General features: G+C 35.1%; 1 protein-coding gene across 8 annotated transcripts in view; it reads right to left on the reverse strand.

Moving 5' to 3' along the window:
* The window catches only part of HTT (huntingtin), a 70,975-nt gene that overhangs the window by 19,554 nt on the left and 28,319 nt on the right, over positions 1–23,102 (reverse strand). For 6 of the 8 annotated variants that reach the window (XR_014945524.1, XR_014945525.1, XM_085545765.1 and 3 more), the window contains 23 exons: positions 22,758–22,909; positions 21,359–21,561; positions 20,533–20,659; positions 19,952–20,079; positions 19,090–19,200; positions 18,518–18,595; positions 17,674–17,897; positions 17,024–17,102; positions 16,714–16,875; positions 15,724–15,779; positions 14,927–15,075; positions 14,236–14,372; positions 12,239–12,355; positions 11,031–11,153; positions 10,219–10,457; positions 8,871–9,013; positions 6,116–6,323; positions 5,448–5,589; positions 4,719–4,898; positions 3,572–3,748; positions 3,277–3,353; positions 1,989–2,127; positions 795–917 (listed from right to left, as the gene is read on the reverse strand). Coding sequence is in view for 5 of the 8 variants with exons in the window: in XM_085545765.1 (XP_085401891.1) it covers positions 795–917; positions 1,989–2,127; positions 3,277–3,353; positions 3,572–3,748; positions 4,719–4,898; positions 5,448–5,589; positions 6,116–6,323; positions 8,871–9,013; positions 10,219–10,457; positions 11,031–11,153; positions 12,239–12,355; positions 14,236–14,372; positions 14,927–15,075; positions 15,724–15,779; positions 16,714–16,875; positions 17,024–17,102; positions 17,674–17,897; positions 18,518–18,595; positions 19,090–19,200; positions 19,952–20,079; positions 20,533–20,659; positions 21,359–21,561; positions 22,758–22,909 (3,274 nt within the window). In the remaining 3 variants the exon portion in view is untranslated. Of the gene's footprint in view, positions 1–794; positions 918–1,988; positions 2,128–3,276; positions 3,354–3,571; positions 3,749–4,718; positions 4,899–5,447; positions 5,590–6,110; positions 6,324–8,870; positions 9,014–10,218; positions 10,458–11,030; positions 11,154–12,238; positions 12,356–14,235; positions 14,373–14,926; positions 15,076–15,723; positions 15,780–16,713; positions 16,876–17,023; positions 17,103–17,673; positions 17,898–18,517; positions 18,596–19,089; positions 19,201–19,951; positions 20,080–20,532; positions 20,660–21,358; positions 21,562–22,757; positions 22,910–23,102 lie in introns of those variants that run through there. The other 2 variants (XR_014945526.1, XM_085545767.1) reach the window with 2 other exon arrangements.

Raw genomic sequence — 23,102 nt, forward strand, 5'->3', positions numbered from 1 at the left:
ATATTAGTTAACACTGGGTTAAAAAGTGCAAACTCTATCAGTTATTTGGTATGCAGATTCAGACAAGTCACAGTCCAAACAAAAACGAACTACCACCACCATGACCCATTTCACAGACACCACAGGAATTTTTATTCTCTTTAAAGAAAAATTAGTAGAAATAAATAAGCTTGAAAATAAAACTATATGTCTTGATTTAGCTTAAATTAACATTTTGCTTCCTTCAAAAGTACCTCTAGTAAATTGAATCTTAAACTCTAAAAAGTCTGAAAGGTGTAGCTCAGCACTGACTCCACAGGATCTATATCTGAATTCTACTCATTTCTCCTCAAGATGAGAAAGTATAAAATATTTTTAAAATAGCTTCCTGCTATCATTTCTGCATGCCAACAGTAAACTTACTGTAGAGTATTTAAGCAAATTATGCTCTTAATAAACCCAGTTGTAGAATCATTGCAGATTCATCATCTGTGTCATATGAGAGCTATGTGAGAAGTAACCTAGTATATATGATAAAAAGTGGATACATGAACTTCCACTTCACTTCAACTCCATAAACACAATCTGTACGATTAGAAAACTATTAGCAACATTGCTAGACAGAGCCAAAGAACATTCAGTATTTTATTTTCCCAAACTTAATGAAATCCAAAAATCCAATAGGTGAAGTACTAGTATTACATAAATCTGAAATGTTTGTATTTAAGAATCTATTAATACTACCAACTGGAATATCAGAAACAATTTAATACAACATCTTCAGCTGATGCTCTTCCATCAGACAGAAAAGTTACCTTGCTGCTCATGAAGGAGTTCAGGTCAGGCGGAGGAATTCTGTTTAACAGTTCTGCACCTTCTAGTAGCGCTGAGTCAGACTTGATGCAACACTGAGACCTCACTAGTGACATATACCAGTCCTTTAATAATTGAAGAAAATAAATTCAGTACACACTTTCACAAAATTAAACAATATTAGGGGGGAGGGAGAACTGCTTAATGTCACTCAATTGTGGTCCTTTCAAGAGATCTCTAGGCGACATTAATGTCAACAACAAGAACAAAAAAGAAACTGCAAAAAAATACCCATGAGAAAATGCAAAATAGCTGACTGATGAATGGACCATCTTAAAATAAGATAAACAGACAAACTGTCTGGTAGAGTCGCCGATCCTTGGGGTATTCAAGGAACGACTGGATGTTGTGTTGAGGGACATGGTTTAGTGGGAGCTATTGTTAATAGGTGAATGGTTGGACTGGATGATCTTTTACGTCTTTTCCAACCTTGGTGATTGTATGATTGTATGATTCTAAAGTTACACAGAGGAAGAAGACAAAAAACCACAGGCAAATGATTTCTGGGCACAGTTTTTCCTCCTAGTAAATTGTTCTCAGTCTTTCTTATGAAGTCAGTGTGTTCCTCAGCTAACTTGAACAACTCTAAACTATCTGCTAATCAAGTAATTTTTGTCATCTCTGTCAAACACTCATCACTGTAGAACATGAAGTAATGAAAAGGAGAAATTAACTGTTATGGGACAAACTGAAAAGAAAGGAAGACAAAGACCTCAAAATCATCTTGGCCATCAGTGCTCTGAGATAAATGTATCTAATTATATATAAGACAGAATTTCAAAAAGAGACAACCAGCTATTTTCAATCAACAAATTAATAAAAATGATCACTGCTGGAAACACATCAAGAAAACAGATGACAGCATACGTCTGAACCTTCTTGTAAATCTTTTCCCTAATTTTATGGAGAGAAAAAAAAAAGCTGATAGTTTTTCATGGCACCATATCTATAAGAAATATGCACGCACATTCTAATTATTAATCTTTAGCCTAACAGCTAATACATGAAATCATTCACTGATCACTATTTGAGATTCACTGACAATTATAAGAACATATTAGAAATAAGCTGTTATCAAATATTCTGTAATAGGAAGAATACTTTTTGAGCCAAGGCATTTCTAAATAGCATCTTACTTTATCTAGAATTACATTCTCTAAACCTGGTTGGTCTTCTCCATCTAGTGGGTGAGAGGTAACCAGAGGAGAAGGACTAGTTGTGTCCGGTGCCACCATAAGACGAAATCTGTCCAAGAGTGAGTAAAGTCTTTGGTGTCTGAAAATAAAAACAAGTGTCAGCAAAGGGCTAACTTAGTTTCATAAAGCATTTAAAAAAAGAAACTCATCCAGTGAACTAATGTTCATAACTGGGACAGAATAGAACTAGGATCATAAAATTTTTGCTGGCTCATCCGCATGATATAAAACTGCAAAATTCATCAGCTACCAGTAGACCAAAAAAATTCAGTTCTGTAGTACCAATAATGAAGATTTGATTCAGACTTTAAGCTTGTACATGCTTATGCATAAAATGCAAGCTGCTCCATTTCTTTAAGTAGCACACCTTTTTAGTGAATAAGAATCAATTTTAACGTACAGACTTGACTGCAAATGACTACGTTCTAACAGATACCAAACAAGAATCCACTTTAACAAAATGGCATAGAAGTAAACAGATATTTAAGAATTTCTGTTTGTGGATTTAAAAGCCACTGCAATCAATGTTTTCTATTTTGTCTTTTTCTGATACCAGTACTGCTATCAAAAGTGGTACTGTAAAAGTCATTTGGAGATTCTGACTACCATTATATTTTTAAATTAAATCTCTTAAGTGAAAGCACCTTGCTATCAATCTACTGCTCTTAGGCTTCATGTTCTTTACCTCGCTTCTATTTGCTATGTTAGTCAATAGATAGGAATTTCAGATAGCAATGACATCAGGAGAATTAAATTACTCTTCCCATAACTGAATGAGGCTTTTGAAAGGACTGAACGCTTTGTTCTTTTTTATAATAGCAGTTTACTTATAAACAGCAGGAAGATTAAACCAGTGAATGAAAAAAACAGCAGCTGGAGCTGACAAAATCTGAGGAAAATAAAGTTGTTTTCACAGCAATTTAGTTTGTAATTTTTGCCAAAATTAATTTGAGGTAACTTTTAAAAGTTAAATATTTTAATGGGTTGGGGTAGAAAGAGTCTGACATCTCTGAGCCTTTAGCTTTCCTGAAGATGTAAAATGCATTTAAGAATTAAACTCATCCAACACAACTGTTTTTGAGTTAAAACATGCAAGCACCTTATATGATGCTTTACTCATTTCACCTCTTAAAAGGATTTGCTATCTTAGCTTAAAAAAAATTGAAAGCTATCATAATTGCTTCTACAAAATATCTTAACTTGATATTTTAACAGGTACCGGTATTACCTTGTTGCTAATCCACTGTTTTGAAGATACTCCTGAATTCTATCCAGTTCTTCAACTGGTAACTGAGTAATGCTGTTCTATAGGAGTCACAAGAAAACAAGTAAAATACACATATGTACTTAGAACAGATTATGAGATTCATATGCAGATAAAGTGAAATGCAGTCACTCATATATCTATATATAATATAAAGCCTTATTTTTCCACAGAAATAACTTTAATTTAAACACTTACATTTGACTGTTATTGCTAGCACTACCCAAACTGATTTGCAGATAAATGTATTTATCTTTACCTGTAAAGTTGCAGCCAAAAGCATTTCTACCCGACGGCAAGCCAGTGTGTCAACCATGCGAGCAAGCACACGGAATGGAGTACAAAGAAGCTTATCAACATACAATGTCAAGACCGCTCCAGACTGGCTGAGATGTATCCCCTCTAAGCACTGTAAAGTCTTCTTCAGAGTTGTAGGCTAAATGTTGAAAGAACACAAATAGAGAACATTATGTATCTAACACTGATGGCAGTAGGGTTAAATAGGAGTTTTAAAAGCAGACTGTGTACATTAGGTGTTTTAATTTTACTAATTTGACTGATATTTCACCAGTATTTCACAGAACTACAGCTTTCATTCAAATATGCACACTTAGTTTTACCTATTCTCAGACAAGCATGCTATAGCTCAGATTTATCTCAGCTTAAAAACATTTTATTCAGATGCTTAGGGCACTAAAGCAGTTGCAGTGGACTTGTCCATAAAGAATAAGAGAGAAGAAATTTTTTACCATGTTGCTCAGTGTGTGGGAGCATCTCTCACCTCTGCTTCTAAAAGAAGCCGAGGAAACAACTTTCGCACTGAGCTAATTCCCAAGCTTAAGAGGGATAAGTACAATCCTACATCTCTATAATTAATCATCTACTCCTTTTAATTTGGAAATTACAATAACTAACACAAATTTTAAGTTGAATTTCTGAGGTTCATGAAGAGTCCCAGAGTCAAGACCCCGTAACTTCTGCAGCAGATTAATGAAGGACAGTGTGAGCTTGCAAATAATTTTCATGCTGTTACAGCCTATGAAGATGGACAACCTCCTGCTCCCTCCTTTGTGATTAGCAGTAGTTACCAAGGTACTGAAACTGGAGATGGAAATTAAAGCTTTACTCTAACTCTCTTATTTATTTGTAGAATAATGAAAAAGGAAGAACTGCAGATTAATCAACTCTAATTGGATTTACAGGTTTGATTAAGCGGAACACCTGATAGTGAAGCTGCTAATATATTATGAGGTTCATTTTCTGCTTGCTTTTTCTTTTTAACAGGTGACTTCAAAAATAACATTATAATTTGATAAATGACACAAATACTAGAATTTGCATACTTACCAGTTACAATTATATTAGAATCAAGTTATTTCTTTCTTATAAAGTTAAGTTACACTTACAGCTGCAAGATTCTCACACCGTGATTGAATGGCCTGGATGAAGAGACCACTGGCTGCTGAATTTCTGTGAACAGCACTAATGAAATCTTGTACTGGCGGCTCATGGGACAGATTAATCAAGTCTTGGACATGATTCACAATAAGCCAAGTCAAGTGTTCTGAATCATGTAGGTTTTGACACTGAAAGGGAAAAAAGTAACATGCGTAGTAAGTATCTAATTACTAAAAACTATCTTACACATAAAGATTTTTAAACATAATTCCAGTAACTATTTTAAAATAATGGTCCAAAGCGTCCATATTTTAGTACTGCCACCATCACTTCTAGATTAGTTTTTTCATATGCTTTTGAGCTTGTTCTAATTAGAAGAGTCATAATGAATTTGTAACTACCTTTTTTTCCCAATATCATTACACCACTAAGTGGGAAACCATGACATGAAAAGGGAACAGATTGAAGCTACATCATGGAAGAGTCACAGTGAATGATAGGAAAAGGCGAGAGGGTAGTTAAGCACTGGAACAGGCTTCCCAGAGCAGTGATCAGAGCACTGAACCTGCCAGACTTCCAGGAGCGTTTGGACAATGCACTCAGACATGGCTTCCATTTTTTTGGGTGGTCCTATGTGGAGCCAGGAGCTGGACTCAATAATCATTGTCAAATAATTCAATGAACATTATCAAAATAACTCAGAACCTTAGTTACAAAATTCCTAATTCAAAACTTACCACATAGTCACAAAAAAGAATGAGCGCTCCTCTTCTCACTATCTCTCGATTGCACATGCCACGTTTAGATTCTGAATCTGATTCATCACTGTCTCCAGATATCTGAGGGCTTAGTAATTTGGTAGTAGAAAGACTGTGTCTCCTGCAAGAAGTACATTATATATTACATATTACCATGTAGAAACATTAAAAATCAAATTGCTTGGAACATTCTAAGTCATTGTGAGTCTTTATGTTAGAAACTTCATTTAAATATTATACTGCTTTGAAATAGACTTGCTTTTCATCAGCTTTCTAACAGCAGTCCTATTACTTTTTGTTTGGTGTTTATTTCTTCTTCATGCTGTCTAAGGAAATAAGCAGGGTACTTACAAGAAAAACCTTGGGCTATCATGTCTTAAGTAAGGTAACAGAAACTAGAGGAACCAGAGCACTGGATGTGCTTCCTTAGTTTGAAATGCATACTAACATCAGGACAGTATATACACACACACACCTGTACTCAAAAAATAAATGCAGAACTATCTATTTCAGAACCTAAGCAGTATTATTCAACAGCTGACAAGCTTTGAAAATTAAAAATTGTTTTGTTTTTTTTTTTCATATAGCTGTATCAAATACAACTGAGTGTTAAGGTACTACTACTAGGGATCAAAAACAAACCTTACTTTGGAGTTTGATGCACTTCTGACCACCAGTTGTAGTTTGTGTAATTAACAAGAAGCAGGATCTGACACCAGAGGAGAACTAAGGAAGGATGTGTGGGAACCATGGACTGAACAAGGTCACTCAGACTTTCAAGGGTATAGAAACTACCATCAGATCCATCTCCTGTAAAAAGCCTGGTTGCTGCAGCTGTGATTCTTCTAAACATGCCTGAAAAATATGAAAGCATATTAGAATAACTATGTCCTTGATGGAATTCTGAAGTTTCAAAATAATCCTGGGTACCCTGAGATTACAAAAGTTCTCTTATAAAACAGTACAATTCCTGAAACAAAGGCATATTCTTTTTATTTTAAATGTAAGGCAAGTCACGCATTTTGACAAAGCATGTAAACAAGTAGTAAGGAGCTCTCCGCTCAATGAACAATACTTTAGATCAAGATCAGAACTGTAATGACACCTACCTTTTCCTCTGTCATCCATTAGATAGTTACCTAACACATGAAAACCTTCATCAATTTTAGAACTGTTAATTACAGATAAGGATATCTTTCTTTTTGAACTATATCACAAAAGTTCTAAATAAAAATCATGCTATAACTGCTATTCTATACATTAAAATTACTCACAAGTCTCCTACCACAGGTACCAAATATATTTAGTTGAAAATAAACTGATACTATTCCATCCAAATTCTGAAGTATGTGCAAAAAGGGCATTATTTTAAGTGACAAAAAGTCACTGCCCAGCACAATGAACACCCAGCACAAAAGCTTAATTTCTCTTTCTGACTTGCTACTTACGCATTCATGTCAGAAAAAGAAGGGAAGGAAAACAAGGAAAATGGAGAAAATTAAAGTTGTCTAAATTAACAGGACTGACTTTTCATCCATGCCTTTTATTTCTATTCTACTTCAAAGTTTATCCATGCCTTTTATTTCTACTGTACTTCAAAGCAGGACACTGTAAATCTTCATTTCTAATCTGGTAGTTTTCCACAGTTGAACATACAGGAGTTAGCAATATTTACATTCTGACAAAATCTATAATGGGTGAGAAGATAACCGTGTTGAATAGTGATTAAAAATGAGAGAAGATCACAGCCTGTTTTCCCAAACACAATTGAGAATTAAGGGGTAGTTGTAACTTAGGATGATACAACTTTAAAAGTCTTTATAATTTTATTTCTCTATATAATACTATAATTATAAAGAAAATTATTAAAAATTATAAATTCAACAAAAACTGAACAAGTAGCATAAAACCACATACTTAATTAAATCCAAGCCTAAACCTGAAAGGAAATGCAAAAACATGAAAATACAACTCATGCATCTGAAGAACTCTACTTCTGCTCTGTAACACCATATATGGTAACCACATTACTATTAGTCCTTAGAGGGGATTTGTAGTGATTTTTAGAGATCATGCAGTACATGTATCCCAGTGCTTTGCATGAACATTTTAATATTTAATTTTTATTCATGATGACAGTTTCTACATAGTATTTGGCAAGACAAATGCATCTTGGAAGCCAGTTGCTGCAGAAGAACTGGCTGGAACCTTCCCTTTCCTCTTTCACCATTTCCAGCTGCTAAAGGTACCTACTTCCCTGATTTCAGTCACCAGCTTAATTAACTAATTTCACTGGTCTTGGCTCAATTCCATTTAATCACTTACTCCAAATCATTTTGGCATAGGTTATTTTTCATCATCTGCATTGCAAATTTTTGCTCAATAACAGCAATTAACAGCATATATATGAGGCTGTCAAAATAGTAACTACAATAGCAATGGGTACATGGAAATACAGAATGATCACTAACTATATCCAGAGCTGCAAGAAGCAGCTGCTAGCAATGACAGCAGCAGAATGAAGATTTTTGTCAAGAAAGGACTTCATAGCTGACACCTGCAGGAAGAGCTTAAAAAGATTAAAGGGTGTTGGACACAAAATAGAATCATGCTAAACGTTTAGAAGCAGTGTTTGATATTCACTTTTTTGTTATTCACATCTACTAAGTAAGGAAGTACTGTATAACTTCCGTTTATAGACAGGGCTGTAGAATGAAGAATTACATGTCTGATATCTAACACACAGAAAAGAACTTTCTGAGAAGGAGAAGATGGCTGGGACAGTGACACAAAAAGATCTGCTTAACTTACTGGGGAAGAACACTACTCCAGGTTGCTCCCTTAGATGACTAGGTAGAACACTAAAACTGCCAGCCACAGAATGAACTGGGTATACGTTCATAAACCCCATAAACCTTAAGAACAGAACAGTTAGCAGAAACAATACTATTTTGACTTTTTTGGTTCTTTGGTGTTTTGTTTTGTGTTTTGGTTTTTTAATTATGATAAAGAACAGAAAGCTACCTTGTCATGAAACTGCCCCCAGGGTTCAGTAACTCAGTACTTTAAGCACTTTGGCTTTGAGCTACCAGCCCTTCAAATTAAGATGAACTACAGAAGATGCAGCCATAGATTTGAAATGGTTTGCATTTGTAAACTTTGAAGTATTAGACAGTTAAAAGAAATAATGAAAAGTCACTACAGTTTTTACATAAGAAATATGAAAAGTGGGCCCTGTATTCACGAGGATAAAATTTCAAAGTTCTTCACAGTATGTAGGATAGAAAGTCTTATGCACCTACACGCTGCTTCTCATTAGTTCTTTAACTCATTCAAAAGTTGTTTCAGAACTCAAAAATCCTTGCCACTGCAAACTGCATGAGGCACTGCTTCAAGTATTACCTGATTTGAAGATATGTATTAAGCACATAAGCAAAGTGCCCAGCTCTTGGCAATAGAAAGTATGTTGCTGCTCATTCATGTCCACCTTCACTTGTTTGGTAACAATATCCTCAAGTAGAATACCAACCAGCTGTAACAAGAACCTTGAAAACACAAGAATACAGTCAATAGGAAAACCATCACTGCAACCTGTTTCAAAACAACATGATGTCTGCCTATAAAACTCAGTAAGTTTAGAATCAAGATAAAAAACTATTGCGCATTCATCCTAAATAAAACAGTGAATGATACTAAAGGTTGACCTAAAACATGATGTTATTGCTATGGGCAGATGATCGTAAGTATTCAACAATTACTCAATGAAGCTGTGTTACCTACTCACTAGCTGAAGTATTAAGTGATAGCATGGATATACCAGCCCACCACACTTACACAGCAAACATCCAAATTGATGTAGTGCCTTTACAGTGATTTGCAATGCATTAAACAAACTGACAGTTACTACAGCTCAGCTGAGGAAGGAGGAACTCAGTAAGTTATAGCAACTCAGCTGTTTGCTGTCTCATTTGTTCTCACTCACTCTATGACTGTATCAAACCTTCAGCCAGGTAAAATACCAAAAGAAAACACCAAAAGGGTGTCTGCAATCCTTGCTCCCAGCCATGATCATTTTCCAACTCACTCCTGTTGGACACAAGATCATTTTAAGGAAGTCCAGATGTCCCTTTTCCGTCTGCCCTTCACCCCCACAGTAAGATGAAAGATAAACAGATGCGTTTTCTTTTTATCTGGAATTCCACACTCAAGTAAAAACTTTTTAGTTTCTCAAATGAACAGCTATTTCAAATGCTTCCCACCACATCAAGATGGGATATCTTAATGATAAACTTTATGTAAACAAAATAAAAACACCATCCCTCCATGCTTCTTTTGCTTAAGTGTCTTTCTTAGACAGCTTCAGCATGGGAAGCTAACTAGACAAAGCCAGCCCTCAAGAAGTAGGAAATAAAAAGCAGGACTAACTTAACCACTTTGAATCTTATTTGCAGCCAAAATTTCAGTATGGAACACAGGTTTCTACTGTGGGGTTAATTCACTTTTTAAGCCCTACAGAGGATGGAATAAGTTAAAGCTTTGGACCTGATTTTAACAAGGGCGGAATTCACCCATCTTGACAGTTTCAGTAGGTCTTTCACTTTCACTTAAAAAGAGGCATCAGAATACTGCGAAGTCTATATTGAAAACTCAACTTATTAACAGTAACATATGTATCCATATATATTTCATAATATATTTTTGATTTCTCAGAAACCTTTATCATTCCCTTAAGTGAGCCAAGGCATCATACCTAGAAAATGTCTCTTCAGGCAGATATTTAGTCTGTTTAACCTCAGTGTGATCCTCCTGTGCAGATACGTTAGTTTCAACATGTCTCAGTCTGTTAATTGCTTGACGTGAAATCAAATATGGTGAGAAAGAAAGCTCTTGAACACGAGATAGAACTATGTCTTCTGTGGATTGTGAAATGAGAACTCTAAGGATAGCTAAAATTCCAGAAATCCACAGCTGGACAGTGCTCACTGACGCCTACCAAACAAAAAAGAAAATACAGATTGTTAGACTGGATAGGTTTGACCATTACCATGAAAACAATGTTTTGAATACACAAATATAAAGGTTTTTCTGCTTGCTCCATTCTCATCTGTCTGATTTTATACAACTTCACAAGTATTCAACACAGCATCGGAATATATTCAAACCTACTAAAGCAAGTCTTCAAAGAGATTAACAGTCTGAATTGTCAAACTAGTACCAGCACTGGCATAAGAAAAATGTGATTTACCTATTATACATTGCATTCTCAAATTTACTGTAACTGTGTTTCTCTACATTCCTGATCCTAAAAATACAAAATGAAAGTAAGTAATCTATAAGCAGAAATTTCTGTATAAAATGCACCCACATGGTAAAATCATATTAATTGTGACTAATTCCTTCCTAAAAGCTTCAGGTACTTCAACATCACACTGCAAAATAGAAAGATAGAAATACATACAGCTTTCTTTTGCATTAAGGACACAAGAATCTCACTTCTCTTTAAACATCCACTTTTACTATTTATCTAGAAACATTTTACTTCATTATCAAGTTCCTACTTACCATTGTTTTAGGAGTAACAAACATACTTCTTAAAAGCATGTCAACAGGGCGAAGGGAAGAAGGAGCCAGAATTTCAAACAAAGTGTTCAATACTCCCAGAGCATCATGAGAATCTATGTGCATCTGAAAAAGAAAACCACAAAACTAATCTATAACAATCACTATGGATTACTAATGGAGCTACACAAATTACACAGTGGAAACTGAAGTAGGTACCTCAATGGTTCAGTTACAAAACAGCTGATCACAAAAAGCAAAGGTCTGAACTCAAAGTCTGAGTGACTTCTTGCCAATTAAATTTGATAGTTGAAGTATATGCACAGATTCATACAAAACACAGCAAAAGCAACTTAATTTGTCAGCATTTGATCTCCTCTCAAAAACTGTCTAATCCTAATTTCTGCCCACTATTCTCCACCATATAATCGTCTCATAGGAAGGAGAATCTGCCATCAAAGAGTAAAGAACATCTTAATGTTCCCCTCAGTGAAACAGTGCCTTCTCCCCAGATACAAAGTGTCTACTCTAACCCCCAACTCGCAGTCCAGTTCTGGGCTCTCTGTTAAGACAGACATATGCACGCCACAAAGCTGGATAGATTATTAAGGGTTTGGAGCAGGCTCTTAACTGTGCACAATTATCTGACTACAGACGAGAGCTCCCTATGAGGCTGTTCTAACACTGGAAGAGGTGGGAAGTAATGGTGCCAAAAATTTGACTGCACCTGCTCCTAAGCAGCCTACTCCAGTAAACAGTGCTTTGAGAAGACAACAAATCTCTAGAAGTCTGCTTCAGCTTCAAATATTTTATGATTCATAGATTAATAAATGGAGTTTTAGGTGATGGGATTTCACTCTCTTCACTAAAAGAAGTGCCATTAGACCCACTGCAGTTAAGAAAAAAATAATTTTTACATTCTGTAACAATGGGAGAATCCTCACACCATTATTAAGTGCTTTGAGTAACATACAATTGTGTAGGTAAAGGAGTAAGAGCTATATCTAGGAACAGCGCAAAAGGTGCTGCACATACTTCAACAATTTAATCTACAGTAATTATCTTCCAGGTAAGGTGGGCACACTTTAAAGAAAATACAGAAATCACGAAACTCAAAGCTATTATTACAGCAATTACTATAATGATTAGTTGGGATATTCATAGTTTAAAAAAAAACAAAAAACACACACAAAAAAAAAACCACACACAACCTGTTGTTTTGCAAGCATTGGGAGAATAATGTCAGCTATTTGCCGAGATAACCTTTTCCATTTGTCTTCATTTTCTTTATGACACTGTTGCAATACTAAGATGAACATTTCCAGCACCTGAGGAAAAGAATGCAAGTAAACAACTCACGCTATCAGGAAACATTCAAGTAATACAGTAACAGGCAAAATAGCTACTGCTTTATCAAGAAGATAACAAAGAAAAGAAAATCTGCATAAGAAACCAGATAATATTTTAAAATCTAATTTTCAGATTAAAAATTTGTTCTTAATTGCAACAATTTTTTTTTAACTTTTAAATTCTTTTAAAAAGAATTTTCCATTTTTTGTGAACAAACTTGAAATAAAATGCTTTTCTAGTCCTTCTTAAACTGCCTTTGTCAAAATACTGTCAACAGAAAAAAGAGCAGTAAAGCTGAGTGCTGTACCACATACTCAGCAAAAGGGGAAGGGAGGGAAGAAAGCAGTTTTCCACACTTACAGTCTTCCTTATAGAACTTATTTATCTGGGATAAATCACTTTCAAATAAAACTTTAATAAATCACTTTCAAATAAAAAAGTCTATAATGGAACACACCAATGGCAAGGATCATATTCTCTATTTGAACATGTTTCTGGCTTGGGGGTTAGGGAAACAGTGTTCTCACAGAGGGAGGTAAGCCAAAAGCAGAGCAGGCAGGAATGTTAATTTAATGACTGGGAAGTGGGACACAAGAATCTGGTTCAGAAAATGAGTTAGGCAGAGCAATTATAAAGCATAATCAAGTGGTTCAGCATCAGAAACTTAGCCAATCAAAAACCAAACAAAATAAAAACCAACAGGTGATTTTCTTTCCAAGAGCTTTCTCGTGAAAAAGGTGACAGAAACAATCCTGGGCTGAATTACTTTAACTCATTATCTCCAGCCCCGTGGATGGTAGCTATACAGTTCTAAAAGAACAAAAAGGATAAAGAAGTGTTCTGTAGTGGAGGACATCCCTAGCACAGCCAAAGACCTGTCCAGGGGTCAGCTTATACACACTTTACAAACAGAACAGGAGAGAGTAATAACTACAGATAGGATGGTGAGAGATGAAGAGCAGGGCACAGGTGATCTGTAACAGGTTGAGTGTGTCAGAAGAGGATTTGCAAGCAAGTGCAGTACCTTACATAACACAAAAGTTATTCACTGTTTCACATCATGAGTCTAGAGTGTCATTCCATATAGTTACATTAGTCATTTTATGATTATAAAACTACAAATTCAAAAGAGAATGTGGATACACAAAATTACCCCAAGAACACACAGTTCCAACAAATTCCAACAAACCGTACTGCCTTTCTTCATCTATCCTCAAAAAATACATCGCGTACACCAGAATTTCCCTTCATTATGTGAAACAGCAAATTATGTTCAGTTTTATCATCAGCTGAAATAGCGATAAGATCTTACGGGAATTAAGTCACTTCTCTTAAAATTTCTTCTTTGGTTTTCTTGTAAAGGGAGTGTATTGAAGAATGTAATTCTAACACTACCTCATAGCAAAAAATTTTCCAAATCCATGACATTTGGGGCAAGGAGGTAAGTAATAACAACTGTGTAGCTACCAGTCTCACTATCTTATTAAAACAGTATTTTAACACAAAGACATTAAAGGAAAACTTGAATAATCTCTACGTAGCTTATTTCCTATTTTTAATCCTACTTCTCTTCAACTTTCCACCCATTTCTTTTGAATGTCTTGAATCAGAGTTGCAACACTACACCAGAGCTTCTCAGGGCTTTGTTACCTAGGCCTGCCTGAGATCTAACATGCATTTATTTGACTTGCAACAAAGATTCATAGTGCAGAAGCCTTTCCCAACTCCAAAAATCTTTGCATACTCTTCACATAATGATCACACAGAGTCTAGCTATTCAGGATCTGCGTAAAAAGATTACCAGCATAGCCTGATAGCTTTTTAACATTTAAAACAACATTACACTTTCCTCTTTTACCTGATGGTACTGAATAAGTCTCAGCAGCATTGACACCACCACCTCCTTCTGGGTCTCCAACTCTTTTCCAGCATCAGCTTTATTTGTTCCTCTTAACACAAACAGATCATGAACAATGGGCTGCAGAGCTGGTATTGCTAAAATGAGATTTTTTTGTTGCTTTAGCATGAGAAAAGCCATTCTTGAGCAGCATCTAACAAATTAACTACTAAAAGTAAACTGTGCTTTGGTTTTTTTCCCCTTCCCTACAAAAAAAGCTTCCCACGCAGAGATGTCTTTTTACTTCTAGTATAACAAAGATTATAGTACATACACATCTGTCCATTCTCAGAGATATAAAAAGATTTTTCAAAAAAAGTTTTCCAGCAGAATCACTGGTAAGTATAACACAGATGACTATTTAATAGATGAAAGTGGATGAAAGGGAGCTAAGAATCAAAATCAAGGTCTTCAAAATATAGCTTTGAAATACTGTTGTGGACTAACATTACTGGGGTATAACAAACTTCCTGAAAAATTCAAGTGAAACTTATTTTATATATTAAAATTTAAAAGCTAGCATTTTCTGAAGCAATCAGCATGATCTGCATTTTCTACAGCTTAGTACTCAGTAGCGGTTTTAACTTATCACTAAACTATCACTAATTTTTGCAGAGTTCTTTATTTTGTTTTGTCTTGTTTTTTAAATTACCGTGCGTAACAGCTTTCCTTCCACTGGCCATGATGCCATCACACAGCTGAATGATCTTTGGAATCCCAATTATCTGTTTGGAATGATACCGCTCGTAAGACAGCAACACCAGGAAAAAGAAGATATTTGGAATAATTGCTTCAGACTCCCTGCAAATAAACAACAAAAACGTCAAGTTTGAATTGCACAACTGTTTAGTAGAAATGAATCTGCTTCCACTAAGAAACTTTTAAACAAGTGCTTTTTCTGCTTCTACGTGGTATTTCAGTAATTTGTGCCTCATTCTTTACTACTGTGTTTTTCCAAACAAATTCATATATTTCAGATTTAGACAATCGCTCAGTTACTAAATTATAGCATACTAATTAACGCACACAATAAGAGAAATGGCTGACAAAAATTCCATTGCACTGCTTATGATGACAGGTACAACAAAACAAAGAGTAGCAGTTGTTCAGAATACAAAACAGATTCATCCTGAGCCCACAACAGCTCTCCCTTCAGCAGCTGAATCCTATCAAGAGATGATTTCTGAAAGCAAAACCATGGAGGATTTCCCAAATAAACAATTTTAAAGCATAAAACTGAGTAACAGCACAACGTAGCTCCTTCAACCACAGGCAAACTAAATCTTCTGAAAGGTCTACAGCTGGAGGCAGAAAATACACAGGTTCATTGCTTGGAATCTAACTACCTTTTCTCATAAAGCAGAAATAGCCAGCCAATCTAATCACTACATGCGTCAGATTAGGAACTGTAAACTCCATATTTTCAAAGAATCTTTTCTAATTTCATACCTGAACTGTCCTACTTCAATGTACTCAAACTGCTTTAGCACAAATCCAATAAACACCTGCAGAGAGAACGAAAGTTAAAACATTACACAACAGAAACATTAATTCACACTTGAAATTTTTTTACAGAGTTCCAGAAGTGTGAGCTTTGGCAGGAGAAAAAGAAGAGGCATGCATTGAAAATCATTTATGCTTACAGTTCACTTGTATTTTAAGAAATGCTTCCTCTAGAATCACAAAAGCCCTTGAGAATCTCATGATGATACCGACTACTGTTACGTTCATTACAGTTTACATGAATTTAGGCTGAATTTTAGCTGTAAATGTTGTATATTTAACAATATAACTTTATCTCTCACTCTTTGAGGCATTAATGCCAAAAAATCAGGAATCAATCAAAAAGTCTCATATCCAGCATTCACGTATTGCAAATCTGTGTAATAATTTACAAGGAAGTTACAACTGCAACTCATACTACTTTATAAAAATACTGCAAATACTATAGTTAATAAAAATTAAACTTATTTGTTACAAATTTAGTGTTTTTAAGGACAATCACAAGTACTTTGGTATTTACCACTACATTCTCCCTCGCCATCAAAATCAAGTAACATGTATCAACCACAGTGTTCATTACCAGTCCATGCTCTTAATGTAGAATAGTAAAATTCCATTTTACTATTTGTAAATAAACTTTTATTAAATATTATCAAGTAAAACAATACTAATTGTACCATCCACATATCTTACTTCTATAGTCAAACTGATGAACAGTTCTTACATACTTGTTGCAGAGCATATAATCATTTGTATTGATATAAAACCAGGAATCTGAGGCTCTTTGTAGTTGGCTGGGAAGTTTCATCTTGCTTCATGTCTTTGTTTTAACCAACACTACAATGAATGGATTGTGGCAAATATTTTTACTGTGAAAAACTGCCCTGCTGGTGATAACCTTGTTTTATACATTTGCAGAAATAATGAGGTACCAACCTGATCCGAATCCAGAAGACAGTAGTTAACTCGTAGCTGAACCAGTTGAGCAAGCAAGTCCAAAACTTGTCTCTGCAGCTGTACTGATGTTGTTGTTGTGTATTGTTTCAACGCTTTTATGACAAGGGGTTCAAATAAACGAATGTGATTGTGAATAGCATTCTGTAATAGAGAAATTTTGAAGTAATCTAAAATTTGAAAAGGTCCAATTCAAAACCAAATTACTTTTTAAAGGTAAAAAGTAAAGGGGGGAAAGTGTTTTAAAAGTACTGCACATCACATTCAGAAGGAAGTACATAGACACAAGTACCTTATCAGCACGGTGCTTTGCTGCACTGCTAATATTAGTTTTCAGCTGTGTAGAAACTTTCTGCAGCACATCGAACCATCTGTGATAAAACAAAAAAAAAACATAGACTAAAAAAACCAGGTGTATAAACAAGTGGTCCTTACAAGCAATTTTACCTGATGCCGCCTTTAACCTTCTTGACTGCTTCAAGAATCTTAGTAAAAGGAAAGATCAACAGAAACAACCTACACTATGCTATGATCAGAATCAAGCAGATATGAAGACAAACTTCTAGCAGAGAAAGAATTTCTGGTGTCTTTTAGTCATTCTCCTGACTTTCCTTTAAGACCACTGACTGTTCACTGTAACTAAAAAATCAATTAAATAATTGTATTCAAATCTACTTTAAACTATCATACTTGAAAAAAGTGTAAGCAATACCCATTTTAATGACTTAACTTTGATTAGGGAAACACACTAGTGATAATCAATAACATTCCATCCAGGACACCCATGAAAAAACACTACACTCAAATCTACAAGAAAGAGCACTCTGTACTGTAATTTCACATTACTTACAATACTCACATATGATATTTACATTTATGTAAAACACTAAAAAAATATTCTAGTTCTAGACAACATTATATTGAAAGAGACAAAAAAATTACCCTGAAGCATCATGTTCTTGCTCAGCTTGAACCATATTCCTTAGACTTGCATCAGCAAGTGCCTGTGTAAAATGTGTATATGGTGCCATGAAGCAATAATGATAGAGACCAGGTCTTAAATTGGAAGAACCTAAGCGTTGAGCTTTGCCTTGAGCTTTGCTGGTGTTTGAAGACAAGCCATCGTACTGAGAAGCCAGATTTGTCCCAAATAATGTTTTCAATAACTACAGAAAAAAAAAAAAAAAAGGGGGAAAAAAATATTATTGTTTTAGGACACACAAAACTTGACTCCTCACCCTCCCAAAGAACTACAGAGGGAAGATCATCACAAACTGAAAGTGCAAACTGTAGATCATGTTGTCAAATACAAGATAACAGAACAAAAGAGAATTAATGAAACAATCTACATCTCAGCCCAAAAAAAGATAAGGAAACATTTCACTTGCAAAAGCAATCATGTGACAATTTAGAACAGGCTACTGAAGCTCTCTTCCCACCAAAATTGAACTGTGGTGATTTGAGCCCAGATGCTCACCTGGAAACTTGCAGAAATCTATCATTAAGACAGTTCCTTGCTTTCCAGCTCTTCTGATATAGTCAAAAGACTTCCCGTTTGGGAAGGTAGGAACCAAAACTTATTTTCTTAGCATTTAATAAGATATTCAAATTGGAAACAGCTCAAGATGAAACTAAGCTATCCAGATGGCATCAATTTTCAGAACAGATGATGGAAATTTCTTCACATTGTCTCCCCAAAAAGTATGAAGGGCCATAATCAGAATTCAGCTGATAAGCACAGGACATCAGGTTAAGCCTTACAGTAACCACAAAGTTACCTCCTTACCTGCTGTACACAAACTGTTGCCATTGTTGGTTCTCTGTTGAAACATGATTTTAGATATCCCAGGATTTCTTCCACACACTAAAAGAAAAAACCAGAAAAACAAGATAATTGTATTTTGCTTTATTATATAAAAGCATCAATATGAAAATCGGACAAAGCTTTGCTATTCTTGAAATACCACAATGCCCAACACCATAGTTAATGAAAATTTCAAGACGCAAGAGAAGAAAGGAGAATGTTTGTCCTTCTCATATTTAATGTGAGTGTATTTAAGTACACAATATTGCTGCAGTAAGAATGACTTAAGTGAAACTATTTTGTTGAAGACATAGAAAGAGAAAAAAATTCTCTACATGAAACAGAGGAAGTATAAATTTACTACAGTTTTCAGGAGCACCAACTTAATGCAGTAAATTTGCTTTAGTATTTTACCCAGAGTACAACACCTTCTTGGAATATTGTCTTTTACAACAATTTTAAAATCCATAATATGTGCTTCTTCCTGGTAAGAACAACAAATGGGACAATTTAACCGCAAATAAACATAAACAGAAACCAAACACATCTTATACCTTTCCAATGTCTTGAAGAGTGGCAAGTTCCAAGATTTGCGATAGAACATCTAAGGCAGACCGTAAGAAGCATCCAAACTTTTCATTAGTGTTCTGGAGATCCAAGGTAACCTGGTCACAAAAATAAAATCTTTTCTTAATAGTTATTGGACAAGGAGACAGAAATTGCAGAAAGAAACAGGTATTGACACAAAACAGTCTCCTAAAATTTCACTGTCATTCAATCAACACCACCGTAAGCTTAAACTCCCTTGTAAATTGTTGAAGGTAAAATTCGCCTAAAATAAGAACAGGATCTTTCATCTGGCAGTATTCGCAGTATCTGTGAAGCCTACAACGTTGACAAATATTGGAGGGGCAATAAGGTATTTCTCAGAAACACAGTAGGTGCTTAAGTATATACCCCTCTGAAGTGCAGAAATCAAAATACTACACCTCCAGGGAATTCATCATTTATTATCCACACTAATGAAGAAAGCAATTTACCCATCCTGGAATAAACTGCTGAGAGACACTGTAATCCATATGGCACTGCAAAACAGTGAAGGATTGCTTAGTGTAAGTAATAGCAATGATGACAATGCTCATCAGGTTTTGGAGTTTGTTTTGTTTTAAAAGGTGGATTTATTGCTTACAAAATCAAGCAAATCAGACCCTCAATACTACATAAGATGTGGACAGTTTGAGCTTCTCAATGAATCCTGCTCCCCAGTTTAAGTCAGTTGAATCAGTTTTATCTGGCTTTGTAAACTTAGTAACAGAACACCTGGGAATACTACCTCAACAGAGCCGGAACTGTGTTAAAGGAAAATAAGAGTAACTGCTCAAGCATATTCTAATTCAATCAAATATCGTACAGTACCTTATAGTTAGCATGGGTCGCTTTCAAGACATCATATAACTTCAGATAGGATGGAAGATGATAAAAGCTTCCTATTGAAGATGATTTACTTGTTGGAACAGGACCACTAGCATCAGTTTGCCTAGTAGCTTAAAAATATATTATTTATTAACATAATATACTTTATCCAGAGTGCTCATTACACACAATATAATTTAACATATCTGATTTTTAAACAATATGTCCAAGTTAACAGCACGAATTTTTGGTCTGCCTGCATATTTGAAAACTGCAGAAAACAAACTGTACAACCAGAAACTTAGCAATCAAAAACTAAAACAAAAAAACAATGAGAAAAAGGATTCAGAAGTTGCTTGTAACTAAACAGTAATGACACTTTTCATAGAAAACAAAGAAGTGCTCCCACCCACCAGTTGCTTTTCCTGCAATGCAATACTGAAAAGAATTTGAACTTCTGAGAGTAAACTAGACAACCTTCTACAATTTAAGACAAGCTACTCAATTATTTCTACTCTCTATGCTTCACTCATACACCTATTAAGCCTACAACTTAATGTATCCATTTAAGTATGTATGCTTACCTGGACTAGTTTCACCACCTTTTTTAGGGCTCATTGGCACAGAAGCCTGCTCTACAGGCTCCCTCTCTTTCCCCTTTCTCCGAATTGGACTAAGAGAAGGTGGGTTTGTGAGAGAAGGTAATGTTGCCTAGAACAATAATAATAAAAAAAGCTTTATTAATTATGTATTCAAAAATAGCTTTTGTTCTTCTATACAAACATAAGCATATTCACACTTTAAGCCACCTTATATTTGACTGTCAGTTTAAATCAAAATGTCTCAACTTTTAGGTTTATGACATGGATTTCCTGTGTGAAAAGGAAGAACTTTAACACATGCCCTACTTTTCTTCTCAACTTCAGCACAAGCCAATCAGAAACAGAACTCAATGGTCAAAGGTTCTTTCGATCCCAGATAAAAGAATGTAAAAACCATAAAACTTACACATTTTTAAAACATTTAGAAATCACTAATCCTACTAACATTACCTCACAGTCACTAAGTCAGTCTCAAAACATAGGTACCTCAAAATAACAAACATCAAAAAATCTCATGACTCATTTCAGAAAGCAAAACATTTTCTGCAGGACATTCAGAAGACAAGAGTTAATGCTTGAGATACAGAAAAGGAGATCTTTCACAAATAAACCTTTCTTCAACCCCTGTATTTTCGAAAAGGGGGAGCGAGAGCAGCATGGTGAAGTTCAGCAGCATACTGGTGTGAAATGACCACGCAAAGAAGGCAATCAGATAGTTGCCTCTGACAGCTCTAAAATTCCTATCCTCAAACAGTACTGAACTCAACAATATTTAAGTCATGCAATTTTATTTGTTTGTAATACGTACTTTCACTGCTGGGCCAGGAGCAACATCATCCATTACATGTGCACAAATATTAATGACCTTCAGCAGATGAGAAAAGAGCTGTTCTACCAAAGAAACAAGAGTTCGATCTGCCAGAGCTGGCCATGGTTCTTCCTGCTTTGCAGCTCCTTGGTTTGAATCTTCTTCAGCACTCCAAGGGTTCTTTAAACACTTGGGAGCACTTGCTGTAACAGGAATCAGATCAATTAAAAAAAAAAAAAATTTGAGAATTAAGAATGCTTATCATCTTTAAGAATGGATATTCAAATAGAAAAAGAGCTCTTTATATCCAGCTTGCAATAAATATACTGAATTTTCACCTCTGCAATTAGTGCAAATTTACAACTTTGAGGTAGTATCTAAATAGCTTGCCTTAGCTGAGAGTAGTGATATGCAAGCAAACAGAATTCCTCTTTATAAAATTTATAAAACCCACAACTTAAAAGCAGAGTTAGTAACACATATATGAATCTTAACTTGCTTCGGATTTATTTTCAAAGACTGTTTCACCTACAGAAACTCTTGCAGAACTTCAGTGTTCTTACAAGAACACCTGAAAATGCTTAGCAAGCAGTTGAAGTACTTACCTATAAGTGATTCATGGAGCAAAAATGTTTCCTTTGTCTTTGCTATGCTGCTGCTTTCATAAATACGTGTGAATGCATACAGTCATTTAGCAATACAATCTGTAATTCTCTATAGTCCTAGACCTTTAGCCAACTATTCCCCACTCCCTACTCTTTCAACTGGCAATTACTCCACAGAATATTTGATATATTTTTGAGTATCCTTATTAGGGAATTATACCTTTGTTCTTAGAAGACATTTCCAATTTCTTAAGATATTCTGAAGTCCAAAGTCTGTAATTTAAAACGTTGGCAACAACTGAAGGCTGGTATTGCTCGCAAATTTTTTAAGTGCACGCTATCTGATTGCTATTAATGAAGCAATAAGCAATTGCAAACCAGCCAAGAAAACCCTGTGAAATCCTTCAATATTTTCAGAAAATTACTCTAAACCCAAAAGTGCATAAAGCTCTTACAACACAAAAGAGGGCTTGAAAAAACAAGTAGAAATTTAAGCTTCTAGAACAAACAGAGGACTGAGAAGAGATAATGACTAGATACCAGTTACTATTTTGGTTTTCATGGATGCAGAAATCAATCCACGCTTCTAGCTAGCAAATGAGAATGAAATTTAGCTGTTCAGAAGAAAAAAGCCTACTGTCTAGAAGTGTTTTAAACCTCACAGGTATGAAGTTCTATCCCTATTTTTTCTGCTCCATCTACCAAGAATTTTGCCCAAGAGGGAAAGATTAAGGTGTTCTGATCCTAATATTAAAAAAGTAACAGCATACTGCTATTTCTCTGCTCTGCCTTACCTGCAAGCAAGTTTCCAGTCAAAATCAAAGCATCCTGATGAGCAGAAAGGTCCAAAGGGAACCATGTTGATGAAAGAAGAGAGAGGACCATGCCAGCCATTCCAATAGTGCAGCCCTTCTGAGCATCATCTGAAGGACTTGGCTGGGAAACACTAGAGATACAATTTTGGATTGTCATGATTTCTTTTCTGAGAAGTCTCAGGAACACTAACAGTTAAATTAAAATACTAAACTAAAAATAAAAAATAGAAAATCATTATTAAAGAACAACATATTTAACACTTGATTATGAGTTTCAAAAAGCATCTACAGCAGAGACCTGAAAATATTTTTTTATTCTTGAAG

This window comes from Coturnix japonica, chromosome 4 (genome assembly GCF_054131305.1).
Source record: "Coturnix japonica strain WE chromosome 4, WE-NBRP24, whole genome shotgun sequence".
Lineage (NCBI taxonomy): Eukaryota > Metazoa > Chordata > Aves > Galliformes > Phasianidae > Coturnix > Coturnix japonica.